Source organism: Pteronotus mesoamericanus, unplaced genomic scaffold (genome assembly GCF_021234165.1).
Source record: "Pteronotus mesoamericanus isolate MK-2021 breed Mesoamerican mustached bat unplaced genomic scaffold, CSHL_Meso_final contig_173, whole genome shotgun sequence".
Classification (NCBI taxonomy): domain Eukaryota; kingdom Metazoa; phylum Chordata; class Mammalia; order Chiroptera; family Mormoopidae; genus Pteronotus; species Pteronotus mesoamericanus.
In genome coordinates, this window is record NW_026555072.1 from 18,840,490 (window position 1) to 18,862,947 (window position 22,458).

At 34.8% G+C, this 22,458-nt stretch overlaps 1 protein-coding gene across 1 annotated transcript in view; it reads right to left on the minus strand.

Moving 5' to 3' along the window:
- The window catches only part of IL1RAPL1 (interleukin 1 receptor accessory protein like 1), a 1,150,627-nt gene that overhangs the window by 469,973 nt on the left and 658,196 nt on the right, over window positions 1–22,458 (minus strand). The window contains exon 5 of the mRNA XM_054566585.1: window positions 21,239–21,392. Within this exon, the coding sequence (XP_054422560.1) occupies window positions 21,239–21,392 (154 nt within the window). The remainder of the gene's footprint in view (window positions 1–21,238; window positions 21,393–22,458) is intronic.

The following is a 22,458-nucleotide window of genomic DNA, read 5'->3' on the forward strand; positions in this document are numbered from 1 at the left end:
GGAGAATGATTTTATCTGCATTATTGGATGGCTGTGAGGATTAACTGAGTTCATAGAGGTAAGGTGCTTAGAACAGTGCCTGGCACTCAAAAGAAACTATCATTATTTATTAGTGTGCTCCTTCAGGAATCTCCACAACCCAGCTACATAAAATGCTTCCCATGCACATCACATTCATTTTCTTTCTTCCCACATCCTTGACATGTTGAATTTCACCCAAGCCCTGTGATTCTGGAAAACAGTTTGGGTTAAGCAGTCCCCCATCCTACTGTGTTCCAGAAAATAGCTTTCTGCAAAAAAAAAAAAAAAAAAAAATTACACTTCTCCATATGATTTTGCTAAGACTCCTGGATGCCCCCTGTGTTTACCTATGATAAGGCCGAGCACAGACTCTCAACAGTCCTATTCTTTGCCTCATGATTAGCCAAACTGTTATTCCCACTGATCAACCAGAACAAAATGCTCATTATGTATTTTGGTTAAGATTCTCTCCTCCCCCACTGCCCTACACTTTAACCTATCCTCAGTCTGAACTAGCGTGCAACCCTTCCTGTAGAGTCATTCCACAGAGTAGGTTGGCCAAAGGGTAAAATATTTTATGATCTACTGTCCCATCATGCCATTCTTGGTCATCCCACTTCCTCCCAACCAGATCTTTCTAGCCTTGTTTCCTCCTCACTGTTTTAAAAGAAAAACTCTTTTTGCCTGATCCTAGAGGGCCTTGCAGGTTTCGTGGCCAGAGTGGTCTTATTGCAATGTCTCTCCTCTTCCCGTTGCAACAGTCCCCTCTCTTTGTATTAATCCATTTGATAAAGTCTTTACAAAGTTCAGATTAAAAAAAAATAATGTGATATCCTCATGTTCAAATATTGATCTCCTTGAAGGAGGACCTCAAATCCTATTTGTGTAGATTTTCTATGGCCTTCCTAGAATTCCCACCAACTTATACAACTATCTTTCTTATACCACTTCTCATTTTGCATCCGATTGTGTGCATAATTTACTTCTTTTGCTGGATGATAACTGCCCCAGGAGGTCTCTGCCTAACTCATTCTTTGATTTCTCACAGTGCCCACACTGCACATGAATAAGAAATTAGTTTTTGTAAAATGAATGAAGAATGGACTTATTACATCTACAGAGTCTACTGAATGTCAATAGATGGTAAAATGCAGTAAACAAACAGGTCACTTTAAGCTACTATGTTACCTAGAATCCAGTTTAAATTAGATAAAGTATAAAATAAGCTTAGAATGGTGCATATAGTAAGCATTCAATAAGTGCTAGTCATCACTACCATCAACAGAATCCTCTTTTCTTTGCATTTGCATTAAAGAGATGCACAGTTAATGGAAAGCACCCAACTTATATAATCATGACTGAAATGAATCAGGGAATATTAATTGATATTTTCTGTCATATAATTTTAAAATAAAATTTTACCATGGCTTGTATCACAGTAATGAGTATTCCCTGTGACAAACAACCACTTGACAGCAGAATAGACATGTAGCTAACTTATTTTTGCTTTTAGGTTTTCATTTTGTTTTTTGCACCAGAGGGAGGAAACAAACTTTTATTGAGAGTCTATAACATGCTCAGCACTGTATTCAGTGCCTAAATATAATTTATCTCTCATCTTAATTTTGTGTAGACCAAAGAAATTAACTCTGAAAAGTTAACTCCCCAATGGAATCATTTTAGGGAAAAAATACCCTGATTTAGATCAGAAGCCAGACATTTAATCAGCATGCCTTGAAAGAATGGATGAGAGTTTATTGGCTTTTGGAGATTTTACTCTATCAAGAAGAGCTGGCTGTCCTCCCCCAAATTATGAAGAGATAAGACATTCAGAAAGTTGCTAAAATCCCAACAGTGTGAACTTTTAAACAATTTATTGCATTAGAAAGTTTTAGCCCTAGAAGGGACCAAAGAGTTCCCTAGTTTTCAAGTAAGGCTTAAGACACTTTTCTAAACCTGGTTGAAAGAGGACCGTAACTGAAGTCACCTCACTCTAATCCAGCCTCTTTCCACTGTATGGCACTGCCTCACATAATTTATAAACTCATTTCCTTATCATTTTTGGACATTTGAGTTTTTAATAGTATACAGTTATAAGTATTACTACAAAAATAAACTTAATGACAAGTTTCCCTCTTGAATTAATGCTCAGAAAACATTCCCTCCTCAAAAAGACCAAGATTTTTTATTCCTTCCTTTTCATTTCCCTATCACCCCTTTTGCCTACTTTCTCATGTTTATTTTTCTTTTTTTTCCTGTGTGTGTCGTCTGTTAGCATTAGTCTTCCAGGCTGTCTTGGTACTCTTATTATTTTTCATATTGTAGTGTTTTTTAAAGATTCCAACTGTAAAATATACTGCGATATGTTTTATGGGTAAATTGCCAGAACTATGTGAATTTTAAAAAACACTTCAGTTGACCTTGTACGAGGAAAATATTTTGAGCTGACTTTAAAAAATCATATTATTATTAGCATTTTTGTGATAAATAACAGCTTTTATAGCTCATTAGGATCATTACATATTAATTCAAGCATAATGAATATATAAAGACTTTCAAATAAAACAGTTCCATTTTATGAATAGATGAAGGCCCTGAAATAACTACTGCATAGGAGGTTTCTGATTAAGACTAAAAAAAAAAAAATAACTGAATTATTTACAATAGAATATGTTCCTAAAATACACACCCAATTCAGTTTTTGTTTACTCAACATTTCAAAAAGTACTTATTAATTATCTTCTACCATGTGCTAAATAATGCAGAATTACATACAAAACCAAAAGAGACAAGACAAAGTCTTAACCTCGATTAACTTAGAGGCCATCGTGAAGAAGTGGCAATACATCCAAATAGCCAGATAACCGTCTAGGAAACACAGTGTCAAACAGCAATATGACTTCTGTGGAAAAAGGGACTGTCCTGATGTAGGAGGAAAGCACGGAAGGCCTGAGGTGGGTTTTGAGCTGGCCCTTGAAAAGTAGGTAGGCTTTCACCATGCAGAGATCCGGAGGGTGTGCAGAGCAAAAGGAGAAACAGCACGGACAAGGGCATTCCCACGGACAGGAAAAGTGGCAGTTGTGTAGTTTAGTAATTTCATTTTGAGACCTTTTGTGAACACTGTTGTTCGGATGCTTCTGCATTAGCCAAATGTGCCTAACTGTGCTACTCAGGGTAAGGCTAGCTGCCATGCAAGTACACTCCATGATTTCAGTGTCTTACGTTAATTCATGCTCATTTCTCATTCACAAAAGCAAACAATGAGAGTCTTTCTGGTCAGTGAGCAGCTTTCTCCACGATGTGATTTAGAGACCTGGGCTCCTTCTCTCCACTGGCATGTTGGCATTCTCTGCATCCCGCAATTGATGGCAGAAAGGATATACTTTTCTTCTCTACTTTGGCTCAGTAGTGACCCCTCCTCGTTTCCTCTGTATTCATTGTTGAGAACTAGTCTCGAACTCTACCCAGAAGCAAGAGGGTCTGGGAGACAGAATTCTTTGGCTGAGCAGCTGCTTCCCAGCAACAGCTCTATATCAAGAAAAGAAAGTCTGCTCTGCCACACCCACCCACGAAGCAACTAGTTGGCAAAGCACAGGAACACACATGAAAACATGTATTAGACTCCAACTGAGGGTACACCTGGTATGTTTACATCACAGAGGCTCACCTCTATTGCTAATGGACTCCAACAGAAGTGAAGTGGAAGACAACCACTTCTAGAGGTGCACTGTTGAAATACTTTGTCATTCTGCTCCAGGACTTGGAATGATATAATCAGAAAAAAAAGTGAGACATATCAAGCACAAATTCTCAAACTAAATTTGATTTGAATCAGTTGTTGGAAATTATTTGAATGATAAAAATATGTCATTACAGGTGTTTCTAAATTAAAGGGAGAGAAAGAAAGAAAGAAAGAAACAAACAAACAAACACACTAACTAGACAAAAGCGTCCTTCATCATGCCATTTTAGCTGCTGAATTACTGGCCCTGGGCCTGCCCTACAACTGGAACATTTTATATAATCTCTAGAATATCTTGTTAGAAGATATAATAATATGTCCTTGCTATTTCAGTCATTAGTTACTCGCAGTTAAAAACCAAGAAATAAAAAAACTTAACCCTTCTCTTCAAACAGGCTCATCTTGAAATTCCTCAAAATTCAAATCTTCCAAACATAAACTCAGTCCCCATCTATCAGCACTCATAAATAATTAATCATCTAATTCTTTCGTGCTACCTCCTACATATATCTGAAAACTATTACTTATTCTTCAAACTTGTTGTCTTACCTTTGTTTCATTCCCTTGTTGTCTATCACCAAGAAAAGTACTTCTCTAGTGATTAGGGGTAAAGAACTATTTTATTCTGTTATTTGAATATTACCAACACAGAAACTATCTATAATTTCTTAGCTCTGTCTAACTATAATGTGCATTGATTTATACAATTATATATTAAAGGGAGCATGTATAAGTATACAATTGTTCTGAATGTAATTTAATTTCTTACAAAATGTTTATGAAATGATTTTGTTGAATAAAAACACACGAAAAGGCAGGTCAACACTATTGAGGTTATTTAACTCAAAGAGAAATCAGATTAACATAAAATGATCTGATTATATATCCCAAATGGAAGCCATCCTTAAAACTATTTCATTATATGTGTACTCAACTTTTTTTGCTTTAATCTAATTTTAGCAACGTCATAACCAACCAGTGAATAGCAAATAGCTTACTACCTCTTTGCCCCCTCCCCATAACATATGGTTTTAATATTAATGGATATTTTTCACATTTCTGCTACTTCATTCCCTTCCATCATGTTTCATGGTGACAATTGCTATCAGCTTCATTATTCTGAAAGGGTTATAGCATTAACTAGCTCAACAGTACCATAGCAACAATATCTAATTAGAAACATTCTGTTTTCAAGTTATATTTTTAATCAGGGACTCGTAAAGACTGATGCATTAAAGAAACAGGATATGTTCATGACATCCAGGAGCCATAATTTCCCTTAATAAGCTTAAAATGTAAATTTTCCTTCTTTTTTTAAAGAAGGACATATGTTTCAGTGCCTTTCTTTCATCCTAATTTGACAGAGCAAACCCCAATGTTTAAAAAAGTTCAGCATTTGCTTTGTGATCATAACTTAAGTACTGAAAACCAAACTTTTAATGACATGGTTATAGATCTGATTATAATGCAATTGACAAAGAAATGTGCTTTTCTGTAAGAACATTTTAAGATAATAAGAATTATGAATGAAATCGTATCAGAACTTTGTAGAGTTCTGGATATTTTTATATAATCTCTAGAATATCCACTTTAATAATTAAAATATACATATACAAAAATATAAAACAAATATTAGAAATCATAAGATTTAGAAGGCAGAGGATAGAAACAGCAGCACTTATATTCATGTTTAGAGTATGTGTCAAGGTTTAGTGAATAAGCAAATATGTTCTTCAAAAGATGGCAGTGCAGGAAAAGCCTAATTCTAATGGAACATCAGGAAAAGTTCCAAAATTACTTTTGTTAACACCAGAAAACAGCAGTGACTATAGACAGTACTTCTGTATTGAAAATAATACCTCTTACATGTTAACTTCAAGTTTTTAATTTCCCTGGTAAACATATTGTAGTGTGTACTGAGACAAAGTCAATGATATTCATAAAAAATTTTTGATGCTGTTTGTATTTCAGGAAGTCCTGGTTGGTATGTTGGAGTGGAACCCAATGCTAAACCCAACAGATGATTAAGAAATATACAGTGAGATCTTCTCGTTAAGGTATAGTGCAAGCTACTGGAATTTCTTCATGTCTTACAAATGATTCATAAAACGTCTTTTTTTTTTTACTGACTTTATTGAAATAACATTGGTTAGTAAAATTATATAGGTTTCAGGTATACAATTCTACAACACATCATCTGTATATTGTATTGTGTGCTTACCACTGAAAAGCCTTTAATTTGAATATCCATGTTGAACTGTCCATTTACAATTCACTGGATTTTTTAGGTCCTCCAGATGGAACACCAGATGCTAACATAATGACTAAAATCTTTGGTTAAGCATTTTAAGAAATGAAAACATTAAATCCTCTGAGATGCAAAAGCCATATATTCTGACATGAAAAAAACCATTCCATTTCCACGTAGTTTTCTCAAAGGTAGTTTTAAAAATTCTTCTAAGTATGTATCATGTAGTAGCCACATCAATTGCAAGTTAAGAGTTACCTCTTGATTTTATCTTTGAGAAACAGCCTTCAAAATACTACATGAAAGACAAGTGAAAACCTTGAAATATACTTAGTAGACCTTAGACCTTTTCATATTGTAAACATAATAAATGCTCTTTCAAATAGTTAAAAAACTTAGAAATTAAAAATGAAACTGCCTTGTGGCCCAGTGATTCCACTTCTGGTAATATATCTGAATAAACCTGAAACACTAACTTAAAAGAATATATGCATCCCTATGTTCAAAGCAACATTATTTACAATAGTCAAGATTTGCAAGCAGCCCAAGTGCCCATCAGTAGACGACGTATATAAAAAATCTGTTGTACATTTACACAGTGAAACACTACTTGGCTGTAAAAAAGAAGCAAATCTTACTTTTTTTGACAGCACAGATGAACCTGGAGGGCATTATGCTAAGTGAAATAAGGCAGTCAGAGAAAAACAAGGACCATGTGATTTCACTTACGTGAAATCTAAAGGACAAAATAAACAGACAAAATAGAAACAAACTCATAGATACAGAAAACAGACTGACAGCTGTCAGAAGGAAGGAGTATTGGGGGACTGGGTGAAAAAAGTGAAGGGATTAAGCAAAAAAAGTCAAAGACACGAACAACAGTATGGTGATTAACAGAGGAAAAGGTGGGTGGGGGAGGTACAGAGGGTAAAGGGGGGTAAATGGGGGGGAAGACTTGGGGTGGTGAACAAATATACAATATACAGGTGATGTATTGTAGGATGTACCCCTGAAACCTACCGTTGGTCACCCCAATAAATTAATTAAAAATAAAAAATAAAGAGAAAAACTAAATAAAATTTTAAAAAATATTATGTAGTTTTTGACCTGTCATAGCAAAACCTAATGTTTTGATATTCTTAATTGCTTCCTGAAATATATGAGTAATAAAAGTTAACTATAAAATATCTCTGAAATATATGAGTAATAAAAGTTAACATAATGAAAAGTCACTAGAGCCTTAGCGATTTTCCTCCAGCTTGCCTATGCCTAAACCTACCTCAGTTGGGATTTTATCCTATTTTAAAAGACTTCCAAAGAAGACAGTACCAGAAATCTCTCCCAGTATTGAATAATAAATTTTTAAGGAGCTACTGTCAAATGCTAAATTCACAGAGCTATAAATTTAATCTTCCCATTGACCAGAAAAGGTGAGAGCTAGAGAAAGTAAACATACTGCCACATGTAGACAATAAAAAAAGAAACAACTTCTAAATCATCATGAAAACCATTGTATTTTTAATAAAGTAACTGATAGTTACTCTTCTATTATTCTGAATTTCCCCAATCCTTAACATATTATTATAGTACACCATAGTTGTTTTTTTTCTTAATACAAAAATAGTAATATTTTGCCCTGGCTGTTGTGGCTCAGTGGATTGAATGCCAGCCTGCAAAACAAAGGGTTGCAGATTCGATTCCCGGTCAGGGCACAGGCCTGGGTTGCACACCAGGTTCCCCAGTAGGGGGCGTGCGAGAGGCAACCACACATTGATGTTTCTCTCCCTCTTTCTCCCTCTTCTCCCCCTCTCTAAAAACTAAATAAAATCTTTAAAAAAATCGCAACATTCTCAATCCCTTTAACCTATTGTATTTTCTCTATCTCTAATTATTACTGTACTTTTTCAACAACTCTCCACAAGTTCTTACTGTCCTTTTTAATTTGGTATATAGGAAAGAAGAAATATAAACCTGGGACTCCATTAAGAATAAAACACAAAGTAAGTATGATAGAAAATTGGCTTGTGGTTTTAAATTTTCCTTAGTCCTATACACATTAGGCTGACAAAATTCAGTTTATTAACCCCCCACAGTGAAATAGCAGCATGATCATTCTGCTTTTGTAATTATTCAGTTGTAGATTCTAGGTATTATTGTTTGTTTTGAAAAATAAGATAATAGGAATTTATGCAAACTAATATCAGAATGATATAATATCATTAAGTCCAGTAGGAACCTATGCTTAAACTAATCAACTTTGTTTTATTTATACCAGGTAATGAATTTCTTGCCACTAAACAGCGACAATAAAATTAGGAATACAAGAACTATATTTAAAATAGGTTGAATAATTCTCTAAATAAATGAAAAATATATATATATAATATACACATATGTTTATATGAAGTTGTAGGTATTATTACATTAAAAAATGTAATTAATTTACTGAACCATTTAGAAATATAGCTTGTCTTGTGGAGAAAAGGGAACCCTAGTACACTGTTGGTAGGAATGCAGACTGGTGCAGCCACTGTAGAAAACAGTATGGAATTTCCTCAAGAACCTAAAAATGGAACTGCCTTTTGACCCCAGTGATTACGCTGCTGGGATTACACCTTAAGAATCCTGAAACACCAATTCAAAAGAACCTATGCACCCCAATGTTCATAGCAGCGTTATTTATCATAGTCAAGTGCTGGAAACAGCTTAAGTGCCCATCAGTAAATGAGTGGATCAAAAAACTGTGGTACAATTACATAATGAAATACTATGCAGCAGAAAGAGCGAGCTACTACCCTTCACAACAGCATGAATGGAACCGGAGAGTATTATGGTAAGTGAAATAAGCCAGGAGCTGAAAGACAAATACCATATGACCTCACCTATAAGTGGAACCTAGTCAATAAAACAAAGAAATGAGCAAAATAGAACTAGAGATATGAAAATAAAAAACAAACTGAGAGTAACCAGAGGGGAGGGGGGAGGGTGATAATGGGGAAAGAAGGGGAAGGGTCAAATCAAGGAACATGTATAAAGGACCCACGGACAAAGCCAAAGGGGGGTAGGACTGAGGGAGGGAGGTGGGAGTGGGTGGGGCGGGGGAAAGTGGTGGGGGGCAAATGGGGACAACTGCACTTAAGCAACAATATAAATAAATAATTTTAAAAAGTAAAAAATAAAAGAAATATATCTCATCCAATATCACATACGTTTTAAGAGTTTTAGCATTGACATTATATACTAAGCTTAGTTTTCATATTTTAAAGAGTTTGCATGGAGCAAGGTACTAAATGCAATTTAGCATTGAGGTTACAGCCATCTTTATTCATGGCATTCAGAGACTTAATTGTCATAAAACATGTTGGAATCTTTCCTCAAGATGCTAGGTCCTCTTATGTTCTATTTAATACTTAAAAGTTGAACTTTTATTTAGTTTTTGATTTTGAGAGTATGTTTATTTTCATTTTCATTTTGTCGCCATCTATCCTCATGAGGAACGCATGATCCTAGTTCGTTTTCAACCTCTGCTTTGATGAGACCGACAGGACAGAGCATGTTGGGCAGCAGACATTTATTTCCCTTGTCCTGGCGAACCTCCCTCTCCAGAGCTTCTTTTTTGAAATAGGTGCAATGGTGAGTTCTTTGTCATTCCTGCTGATGTCAAAACTAAAAGTAGTTAATACAAAGTGCCAGCACAATGGCTTGAGTTTAATAAGTTTTATGGAAGAAAATCAATGTCTGCCAGACTGGAAAGCCAACATGAAAAAGGGAAATGATGCTTTAAAGATTTTTTGATATGATAATTAAAAAAATACTTCAAACTGTTAAGAATGGCCATTTAAAAAAAATTCAATTGAATTTATTCAATCGGATAATGAAATCTATATGAATTATACATACAATTTTATTAATTTTTATTTTATTAATGCCGTATAGACAATGACATTGGTTAATAAGATTATGTTTCAGGTGTGCAGTTCCACAACACATTGTCTGTATGTTGTATTGTGTGTTCACCACCCCATGTCAAGCCTCCTTCCATCACCACCTATCCCCGCTTTACCCTCATCTACCTCTCCTCATCCCCTTCCCCACACTCTGAGGAGTTTTTTTGTTTTGTTTAACCCCTTGACCTTTTTCACTCCGCCTCCAACCTCCTCCCTTCTGACAGCTTTCAGTCTGTTCTCTGTATCTATGAGTCTGTTTCTATACGAACTTTTCTGGGGGTAAACTATACAGGACATAAAATTTACTGTTGTAACCATTTTAAATGCAAATTTAGTTGGCATTTAGTATGCTCGCAATGTTGTACATCCATCACCACTATTCATTTTCATAATTTTTATCACCCAAAGCTTAAACTCTATACCCATTAAACAATAACTCCCCATGCCCGCCTCTAGCCCCTGTAACCTCTATTCTATTTTCTGTCTGTATGAATTTCTTTTTTTTTTTTGTAGTGAGCTCGTATAAGTGGAATCATACTCAAATAGGTTTTTGAATGTGATCCCTCCCAAAACAGGTTTTTTCCAAAAAGAAATGATGTTAATAAATCAAAGTTTTTAATATGCATACACACAATCAAATGAAAAGTGGAAATGCAAGAAATGCATGTTTTCATATTTTATGTCACTTTAGACATTGGACTTCACTGGCCAACAGAGTGCATAGAAACAAGATTTTTTTTTGAGATTTCTCCACACATATGAACCAATACTTAGTATTAAATGAGTATTAATCAATGATTTGTATTGATGATAATCAGTGTCATTTGAAAGACTGAGTTAAGGCTATAAATGTCAACACTCCATTAATGAAAACAAACCAAGGTAAAGATTCCAGATCAGACCGAATTACAACGGAGGACACCTATGTTCGCATATTCCTTCATGGCCAGTTTTCACATGTCCGAGCTAACTCCTGTAGCACTCTGAGTGGGTGCTCACAGTCCCCACCTTAACAGGACCTTTAGTGAAGTCAGGTGATTTGGATAAGTCTTTTAGCCCAGCCATGGCGGAGGTCCAATCAACCTACACCCAAGGCTCTGGGTCATTTCAAGCCGGAGATCCCGCTCACTTTCTAGAACAGCACTGTCTGATAGAAATACATGGCGTGTCACATATTAAATTTAAAATTTTCTAGTAGCCACATTTTAAAAAGTGAAGCAGGTAAAGTTTTTGTAATATAGTGTATTTAAACAAATATTATCCCTTCAATGTGTAATCCATATAAAAATTCTGAATGAGATACTGAGCATTATTTTGTCATACCAAGTATTTAATATCTAGTGAGTATTTTATACTCATGGCACATTTCAATCCAGTCTAGTCACATGTCAAGTGCTCAACAGGTACACGTGGCTAATGTCTCCCATATTGAACAGCACAGGTCCAGACATTTGCCCAGTGCTCTAACTAAACGAATCATTCTATCAGAGTATTTATTGGATAGTCCCTCCATTCTCACAATTGAATTTGTTGGCATGAGCATAACAGTATTGGAAGCAGTCAAGTGCAAATAAGAGAATGAAACTCCATTAGAAATGATGATAATGAGCTGTACTTAAAATTATAAATTTGGGTCCACAGTGTACATTGAGTTTCCTCCTTGGTAAAATGTAGATAATAATGCCTATAAATCACTTTGCGCAGTGCCTGCCCTGTAGTTAGCTGTCAAAGCAAAAGCAGATGTTTCTCTACCAATGAGATTGGTACCAGTTTGGTTCGTGGTCTGCAAGCCTAGAGGCAATACAGTTTCAACACTTGAGTCAGACAAGAAGGATGACTGGTGACAGGAAGGATGTCCCACGTCGAAGAGGCAAGCAGGCCATGGGATAGCACTGGTAGGGTGATTCTAGGCATGCTTGAAATCCACCACTGATGAAAGCAGCAAAAACTAAAGGCTAGCTCTTGCTGATGAACTGTCAGGCTACAACATGACACCAAAAACAAAACTAGAAAATTCTATCAAATCAAAAGGCACAGAGGTCTGGGTTAGGAAGTATTGCTGACCAAGTTCCCTTTTTAATATGCATGCTGTCACACAGCACCAGAACTAGAAGCATTCTTTTAGATTTTAAAAATATTAGTATTCATTTTGAGCAGAGCTAATTTCTAGCATATATCTACGGGTTCTAGTACCTGACGTTCCTAAGGGTATAATATCAGGCTTCTTTTCTTTTCAGATGCTTTTATTTTATTATTTTTTTAAACTTTTATTTTTCAATCACGGTTTACATTCAACGTTATTTTGTATTAGTTTCGGGTGCACAGCATAGTGGACGGGCACTCCTATACTTTAAAAAGTGTTCCTCCAGATGCTTTCAGTATACCCCTCTCCGCACCATACATGATTATTACACTATTATTGACTCCATTCCCTATGCTGTACTTTATACCCCCATGACTATGTCATAACTACCAATCTGTACTTCTTAATCCCTTTACAGTTTTCACCCAGCCCCCTAATCCCCACCTCTTGGGGTTATTTTAATGTTGTCTTGGCCCAGGCCCTGCGGAGGCCCTGGCTGGGGGCAAGTTCCGCTTCTCGAGTGGCTGATTGACGCACCTAGACACTTCCCCTTTGGGGCTCTCATACTCAGAGGCCACTATGCACCAGCCCCAACTGCCCTGAAAGCCAGGCAGCAGGCAGTAAGGACATCTTCTGTGCCCTTGGAGCCATGAAAATATTCACATTGAGCCAATCAACAGAGAGCCCTCGAAACCTTGCTGACCACCCCACTTGTCCAGAAGCTGTTCCCTACAGTGCCAGCTTATCGTTTCCCTGCCCATGGGTACAACCCACTGTGTGCCTTGCCTGGCAGCCTTCGCTCAGCTGGATCCGTATGTGCGCGTTCTGCGTCTCATCCATCCCAGCGTCAGTAGGTTCTGGCTCACCGTCCAAAGAATCTTTAAATCTTATGAAACACGGATCCGGGTCCACTTGAAATTTTGTCTGGACATCCTTTTTGTGTGGTAATTTGTGTCCTTTTTGGTCTTGCAGTCTTCAGTGGAGCTTCATCTATGGGGTTGCTGAGCTGCATGCCTTGAGGTTACTCTCCTCTACAAGCTTTGCTTTGTACTGTTCCCCAGAAATAGGAGCCTCGCATGATTTCTATGTTAATTTTTTGTCATAAGGGCTTTCAGACCACACAAGGAGTATAAATTCAAACCCTGGAACCCCCAAGGCTTTAGATTAATAGGATACTTTTTGTTTCTTTGTTTTAAATAAGTGGAGAATTCAGACTAGGGAAACCGTCCTAGTTTGGCTTTTCCTGTGTCAGTGGTCACATATTTTCCTTTTTGCTTTCACGGTGGCCCTTTTAGAATACTAGGTTTATATGGGAACTACATTTCCAACTCCCCACCACTTGAGGATTCAAGTCCTAGTCTCATCTCCCCATGCAATGAATGAAACCCACGCCCTGGGTTGCTGATAATGACAGTCCCAAAGTTCTCCTGTGCTACTCCCATGACCGCCCCCCACCCTGCCCCTTGGTGGCCACAAACTCAAGTACTTTAACTGCTCTAGTTTTCAGTTTCATTTTCCCTTTTGGCCTCTAAGATTTTTTGAACTGTCTTGAAAGCTCGGATAATCATTTAAAAGGCCCACCTATTCTATCTTACCTGGCATTTCTAGGTGTTTAAAGAGGAGAAGTGGGGAATCTATTCTATAATTAACCACATTTTCAGAAATGGATATAAATTTTTTTAATTCAAAGGATCAATATATAATGGGCAGTGAAAAATAGATTAATTTTCAAGTGCAACTTATAAAACCTACAATACCAGGTACTTAGCCAGCATTTGAAAAGTTCTGAGGTGTAAACAAATTGAGGTTATGCGGGATAGATGAGTCATCTTGACAATATCATGCTGAGCAAAATAAGTCGGACTGAAACAGGCAAGAACCATATAATTTCACTCATATGTGGGAAATAAAACTGAAAGCAACAACTGAAAAAACAACTCATAGACACAGACAACAGTATAGTGGTTACCAGAAGAAAAGGCGTGGGGGGTTGTAAAGAGCAAAGGGCGTCAAATACACGGTGACAGAAGATGATTTGACTTTGGGTGGTGGGCGCACAATACAATATACTGATGTCGTATCACAGAATTGTACACTTGAAACCAATGTCACCGCGATACATTTAATGTTTTTTAAAAAAGAACTTCGGACAGATTCTGGCACACAGTAAATAGTAAGTATTAACTATTCTAATTGCTAATACTCATTATTGCTTATATTGGTGGAAATCATCTAAATGAATAATGTTCCCCATGGCCAGAAACGATACATCTCAACCTTGTTATTGAAATGTTCTTAAATGTATACATTTTCTGCTTAAGAGTAAAAGCATCATGCTTTTCATTACAAGTTATCACACTTTGACATTAAATGTTTGCTTGATTCATACACTTGGACAACTCATTCAATATATTGAGAGATTAAACGATAAATTAAGGTACTTAGTGTCAGGCGAGTTATCAACAGAAATTACTCCTAAGAGAAGTCTTTTGCTCTAGGGACTTACTCCAAATCAAGATTAAATGGCCAAATTGATTAATCTCAGTTTCACTGTATTGATCAGCTTTAATCTCTTTTAATTCAAATATTTGAATAAATGATCTTTGAGTTGCAGAATATAGCAGATGTTTACTTGTAAAAACCACTAAGACTGAAATATACTCGATTTTATCAAAAATAATATATGTGAGGGCTGCAGTGGGCATTAATTCTAGCACATTGTTAAATACACACAGTAAAGTCTGGGAAGATATGCGCCTATTATCAGTTTCATCAATTCTTATTAAGTAACAGTCAGTGAAGCACACAAGAGTCTGTGAAATAAGTTAACAAAAATACTTTTTAAAGGGGGAGATAAAAGGTTCCATTTTTTAAAGAAATGGAGAAAAAATAAAAGTAATCACTCCACCTCCAGGCTAGGCCACAAATATAACCATTTAATTACATCAGTGACAAAAGAATTAAAGGTCTCATAGTAAAATGTGTTTCAGTTGAACTTAAAAGATAAATCTTTCACAGTGATCAGTTGAGCTAATATGAAAAGTACAATGCCTTCCTATTAATTATCCAGTGGAATAAATCATAAATTGAAGTTCAGGAAATTAAATTTTATTCCTGAATTTGTCACCACGATGCTTTGTGGCCTTGAAGAAGCCACTTAACCTTTCTTTGCCTCAGCTTCCTGCTACATAAAACAGAATGAAGATGTACCTTTTGAGAGTATAAATTCTGCCTATGGAAAATAGTTTAACTATATGGCTGCATTAACTACATTAAAAATGTTAGACCAAATATAAAAAAGCTACTAAAACCATCACATCACAGTAGCAATCATCTCATTCATTTTGCTTTTTCAAGTCAGTTTTTCCTTCCTCACTGTTCTTGCTGACTCTTATATTTTCTTGGGATATTTTTCTTGCTATAACATTTTCACAATCCATTTTCTTATTATTACTTCATTCTATGATCTAGTCCTAGAAATTAAATGTTTTTTTTAAAACGGTCTGACTCATTTTTAAATTTTATGCTGGAAATATGGTTGTCACTTTGTTATGGATATTTCTTTTTAAAATTATGAAAAATGTTTTGGCAAGAAGGAAAAATAATCATTAAATGGACAAAAAAATTATATGTAATTTGATCAATACTTCTGGGAAAAATATACATAGTGTGTATTTTTTATTAAACGTGACAAATACAAAAATATGTACCATAACTAATGTTTGTAGTGTTTGTCTAAATAGTTCATATTATAAGACGAGCTAAACTGTTTTATTTATTTTGAAATTACTAGGTCTCTTATGGACCATTTCTAGACATGACCTTTTCCCTATATCCATATTCCTGCAAATAATTTGGCAGAGGTTTGGTGTTAGAGCTATAGTCAGGGTTTGAGTTAGAGTTTAGTATAAGGAATCCTAGGAAATGGCAAAATTTATAGTAATACAAACTTGAATATTTTTATTTAGCAATGTTGAATAAGAAAAAGTGTCTTCACTTCTTCTTTTTGGTTTGTTCTAATATTTTAATTAAACTTATATACAACCCACAACAGAATTTTATGAATATTGAACTACATTTTATAAACTCTAAGAAATCATAACATTTAGAAGTAGTGGATATCTGCTGTTTATATCCCCTAGAATATTTTGAAAACAAAAGAAAATTTGGAATAAAGGAAGCCTGACATTATAGACACAAAGGGTGAGTTCAAATTTATGTTTCAGACAGAAACAAAATTTTAACTGTATTGCTTAGGCTTGCATTATTAGCTAGTATAACTTTACCAAAAAATATAAGAAAATAAATACCATGAACGTCATGATGGTGGTAACATAATCCACAGCAGAGAAGGAGGGGTTTATATTCAGAAGGCATGCAGAGGACTTCTTGTTGTCAGTAATGTCATTTCTTCACCTAGGTAGGTTCACTGCATGACCCACTAAGTAGCTGGATGTTTATGATTTCTGCTTGAGCCATCTCTAAGACATACTCTGTTTTCATTGGTTTCTTCCACGTATATGTGAGGTATACGTGTTCATAAATTTTTGTTTGTTTTGCTCTTGTTAATCTGTCTTATATTACAGAGAGTCTCAGCCAAGAACTCAGAGGGTAGAAAAAATTATGTTTCCTCCCCTACAAAGCTTAATGCATGCAATTTTTAAGAGGCATCATTGAAGAGGGTGGAAGGTCCCCCGTGGAATGCAGAATGTGATGGGATGATCTAACTATATTACAAATATGTGAGACAAGTTCCCTGAAGGGAATTGTGCAAAGGTGCTACCCTAAGCAACATTGGAATGAGTGGAGCTTTTAAGACAAAAGAAACTATATATAAGCACTATTCTCTAGTTACTAAAGTTGTTTCTCACATGAGTACAGGTTAACAATTCTGATCTCATTATAGATCTATATTGAATGTGAACAATTAAGTAAAAAATTGGCAGATGGTGGGGACCAGGCTTCTCACTATTGGAAAGGAAGGTTACAGAGAAGCAAGAGGAAGAGGCTAGAATGATTCCAATGGTAATGAATTAGAGTTGGAGAAATCAGTATAAACTCGTGTTTAGTTTAATATACATACAGATGGTCACATATATAAATATTTATAGATATAAGTATATACCTGGGTTAATATGCACATATTTCCTTGCTCTGTGAACTGAAGAGTTTTAGAAGCAACTATACCCCAGCAGCAATTGAGTACTCTCAATATCAAGATCTTACTTTCTAGTATCATCCCCTAATTACAAAAATAAAAATAAAAAAGAGGGGTCTTTGCAAGAAAAAGCTGACTCCAGGACAGGAGCAGGGAATGCCAAAGGCGATCCTGAAGCATATTGTACAGCCCCCAGATGAGGATGTGAATGCATGAGCATACGTGTCCAAACACCCACACGTGCACACAGGCAATGATAGACGTATGTCAAAGGGACAAAGGATTCAACTAAAGGAGCTTCTAACGGCCAAAGCTAAAACCATCGGAGCAACAAAACAAGGTGGTTTTGTATTATGCACCAAAGTATAAAATGTCTGAGTCCCTACTGATATAAATAAATGGTTGAATAAGTAGATAAAGATGGGAGAGTAGATATATGCCCCACACAGAGATTCCTAATAATTTATGCAGATGCTCTGCCTGCCTTACTCCGTAAGTGTGGACTACAGATAATTACTTCTGAAGTGTACAGTTGGGTAAGTGGGAAAAAAGAGTAACTTTCCAATGGCAAAACCTGACAAATGCTGTCTCAGGTGATGCTCGACATCAATAGTGACATGCCCTGTTGATAGCATGTTATGCTGTGATTTTTACCTCTGTGGTTTTCCAAGAATATATGCCCCAAGTCTAATGGCGAGTAAAGGACCAAATAAATCATAATTGCAGGATATTCTACAGACTATCTGGCCAGTACTCTTTGTCAAGGTCATCAGAAACAAGGAAAGTCCGAAACAGAGCCAAAAGGAGCCTAAGGAGTCATGATAGCCAAATATGATATGGTATCCGGGTGGGATCTGGAAACAGAAGAGGGACATCAGGTAAAGATGACAGAAATCTGAATAAAGTATGGATTTAGGTAATAATAACATATCAATTGATAGTAACAAATGTATCATGCTAATGGTAGTTGTTAATAATGGGGGAAGCTGATTGTGGGGTATATGGAATCTCGAGTATTTTTATGATTTTTTTCTATAAATGTAAAACTGTTCTGAAATAAATTTTTTTAAAAAATATATGTATTGGCCTGGACTCTGAGTAGCTCATGTTCTTGTGGGCAAACAGGAGTGTCAACAGATAGTTCTGATGCGATGTGGTAAGTGCTGCAATAAGAGTTATAAAAGCACTCTGAACGCATGAGACACCACAGACCTCAAAACGGAGGTCACATGTTCCCTGCGTCTTGGAGAAGGAGTAAGACTGAAAATGGCTATTGAAGAAAAAGAACAGAAAGAGTAACAGTCAGCCCTGTGACAAGTGGGGACAAAGGGATGAGGCAAAAATATTTGGAAATAGTACAAACTTCAGTGTGGCTGAGGCTTAGAGAAGACGATGCTGAAATATCTTACATTTCTTTAATATTTTTAAATGTTTAAAGTATACCAAAAGTGCTGGCCAGGTTTATCGTTTTCCAGAACATAAGTAGACACGTTCACTTTAAATAACTGAAGGATCTGCCGTAAAAGCTCACCATATTGCCTGCACATGTAGCCACTTCATCCACAAATGTCTTTTTCACTTCACATATAGGATTTCTTTTTTGCATTTTAAAGAAACATTCCGACACACTTCAAAATATTTGATTATTATCAGCTACTACAGAAAATCCACTAAAACTGAAAGAGATCATGTTTTGCATGTTATTTACATCAGGTATAATTTGATCGCGATGGGCCAAAAACCAAGTTACCAAACAGGGACTAATTATCAAGAGAACGGCCCACCTTTGTTGCTTTACTGAGAGATACAATTTGGCTTCTGAGGATTGTTCTTTAGTTTGGCCACATGTAAAGTAAATGTGTTTGTGATAGTGTCACATCATTAATAGCAGTGTTAGATATAAATATATCTTCTGAATAGATTTGTTCATACTTAAAATGCATTTCAGTGATACTATTTTAATTCTAGGGCATGAAGCTCTCCCACTCACGCAAAACTGCACACATAGTCAAACACTGCTTTTTTTTATTTATTTGTTCAAATCAATGTTACCGGTAAAGCTAGTTGAGTTAGAGGTAGTCAAGATAATCAGTGGAATGAAAACTTTCATTAACTTCCTCCTGAATATCAAGAAATAATTATTCCTCCTTTTCATATAAAAAAAGATATTTTTGGAGGAATTAAGTTAGAAAAGCATAGTAGCTCTGGGTAGCATTTAGGCGAAAACAATCCTATTAGTGGTTATACAAAATAGCCTCATTTACGTTGTCTTCCCATTGGGGGACAACTTAACACTTTTTAGTCTCTAGGAGATTGTTTTTCAATCTCCTTTTACTACGCAGCGGTTCAGTATCCTAGTACTTTTAGAAAGTGGAAAGATGTGCTTACCACATCTTACCCTGCACTCCAAAGAGTAAAGACTAAAAGTGAATTCTACTTTCTTTTCAGAATATATGTTTTTTTCATGATATTTTTAAATTGTTTTGTCTCAATACATACTCCTTGGAAAAGCAACTTCAGTATAGATTGAAAAAAAATAATAAAAAGTCAGTATCTATTTCAAAGAAAACCCAAGTACAGACAGTTATATTTTTCACTGCCCCATTGTCCAGATAGGGAGGTAAAGCGATTGCTAATTTTAATTTTCTTTACAGAGGTCTATTACACACAACAGAACTAAAATCCAAACTACAGTAAATTATACATGTGCATACCATAGGTACATAATACAAGATTGAATGTGGGTTTATTATTCTAGCGTATCATATATTGCAAGTATCAGTAATTTACTGAGTCTAATATTTATGAAAGGTATTACCATGACCAAAAAGAACCATATTTATTTAAATAAAATTTTCCTATTAGGATAATTACTTTTCACCAAATAAATTTCATGAATCCAGATTTATTTTTTAAGTCAACATATATCATAATTAAAGATTTAAAAGAAAAGATGATTATTATAAGATGACAGGGACTACTACAAAATACTTATCATAAGCAGGAAACTATCTTATGTGAGTCAACACACACATAAAAATCTCTTTGAACTATCTGATATCCTTTTATACTTTTTAATATGTTTCATAAATATGATTGTACCAAAAGTACCAAGAAGAATCTCTCTCAACAAGATAGGAACAATGTCTTTAACTTCCTAATACTGCACTTGTTTTTGTTTTCCTTTTTCCCTTGAAAGCACTTTTAGAAAAGTACACTAAAAATAAAAAAGGATATGAATACAATACTTCGCATAATGTAAAAATGACAAAAATGATGCACATGTGGATAGCATTCTGTATTTTTCAAATTGATTTTATGCATATTACCTTACCTCATTTGATGTCTGCAAAAACACCTTGGAGTAAACAATGCAAATTTTATCATCACCATTTTATGTATGAGGAAACTAATATTCTGAAGATTGCAGTAATTCAAACAAGATCATGTGACTAGGGAGGTACAGATTCATTGATTATAGTCAGTGCTGTGATTTTTGTTCTTCTGTCCTTCTAACTTAGCAACCAAATATGGAATGACTCTATGTATTGTATCACACATAATTATTCAGCTATTGTACTTGAAATTGTTATTTTCAAGTTCATGAGAACACATATGTTAGAATTGCAGAGTGATAAATAAATAGAAAAGTATTTTTTCTAAGTTGGAGCAAGACAGGAAGACAAAGACAGATTTCATATATTACATTTCACACTCTAGAAAGTTTCTGAAAATGATACGAGAACAAAATATAAGCATAACTTTCTGAAATTATAAACTAATTATTTCAAGTCCTTTCAAAAGCTAACATTTCTATAATTCCATAAGCATATTTTCTTTAATGTTTAAAATGCATTGGAATGCAAGATGCTTTAAAAGCAAGGAGGAATAAATCTCACCCATAGGAATCCACTTAGCATTTGGTTAAATACTTTTTTCATTGCATATTTTTTTAAAAAAAATCACCATGCAGCACGAAAACAAAACTTCAGATGGTAATTTCATTATTTGAAAATGAAACATTGAAAACTGTCCTTACCTGTAACAGTTAGTTCAGTGGTTCTTCTCACAACGAAGCCTCCATATTTTAATTCACATGTATAATTTCCAATGTCATCTTCTCGGACTTCTCTTATAAGCAGGGTATCTCTTTTAAATACAATACTTGGCCTCCATGATTTTGTCCTACATTCCTGCATAAAGAAATAAAATTTTTGTACTTCATATATCTATATATATATATAGTTTAAATATTTTATAAATACTATGTATTTTATATATATTTATATATTATTTATATAGCAACTAAAGATAAAAGTATTTAAAATAGCTAAACTAAAAGCATCTAAAATTATATTTCAAAAGGGTTAAATAGTTTGGAATTAATGCCAAAGATTTTCATACCTTCTCCACATCTCTGGAAAATTATGTACCTCAATTTTTTTATAAAAAATATTTTTTTTTTATTTTACTTTTTTAAAAGGAATTAGAATCTCCGTTTTTATTTTTTTTTTATTTTTTTTTTTTAATTTTAAAATTAAGAACTTCTTTTTATTAAAAGATACTATTAGAAGAGTGGAAAGATAAGTTATAGACAGGAAAAGATATTTTCAATGCTTAAGAAGAAACTCTATATAGAAATTAAAAAAAAAAAAAAACTATAGTACATTATAAAATATGATATTTAAATGATCAATAAATATATGACAAGGTATTCTCATTAGTCAATATGGAAGAATCTCCGTTTTTAATATTAAAGATATAAATTCTCTCTCTTTTTTTAAAAGATTTTATTTATTTATTTTTAGACAGAGAGGAAGGGAGAAACATCAATGTGTGGTTGCCTCTCACATGCCCCCTACTGGGGACCTGGCCTGCAACCTAGGCATGTGCCCTGACTGGGAATTGAACCAGCGACTCTTTGGTTCACAGACTGGCACCCAATCCACTGAGCCATACCAGCCAGGGCTAAAAAGTATTTTTAGCAAGAGTTGCTGTATTAACTTCTAAGATTAGTAGTGTCTCTAAATGAGATAAGTATTACTTTATTAGATATAAAAAGGGACATTTGTTAAGATAACTTCTGACATTATTTTTTAGAAGCAAATACTCCATTTGATGATTGAGAAATTAACCACCTTGATATTGATAACATGAAAAAAAAACAAAAAGAATAAATGTAGTGGAATGCAGAAAAATGTAATGCTCTAAATAAAAATGCTTCTATTTCAATATTTTAAATATTTTAATGTTTATTTT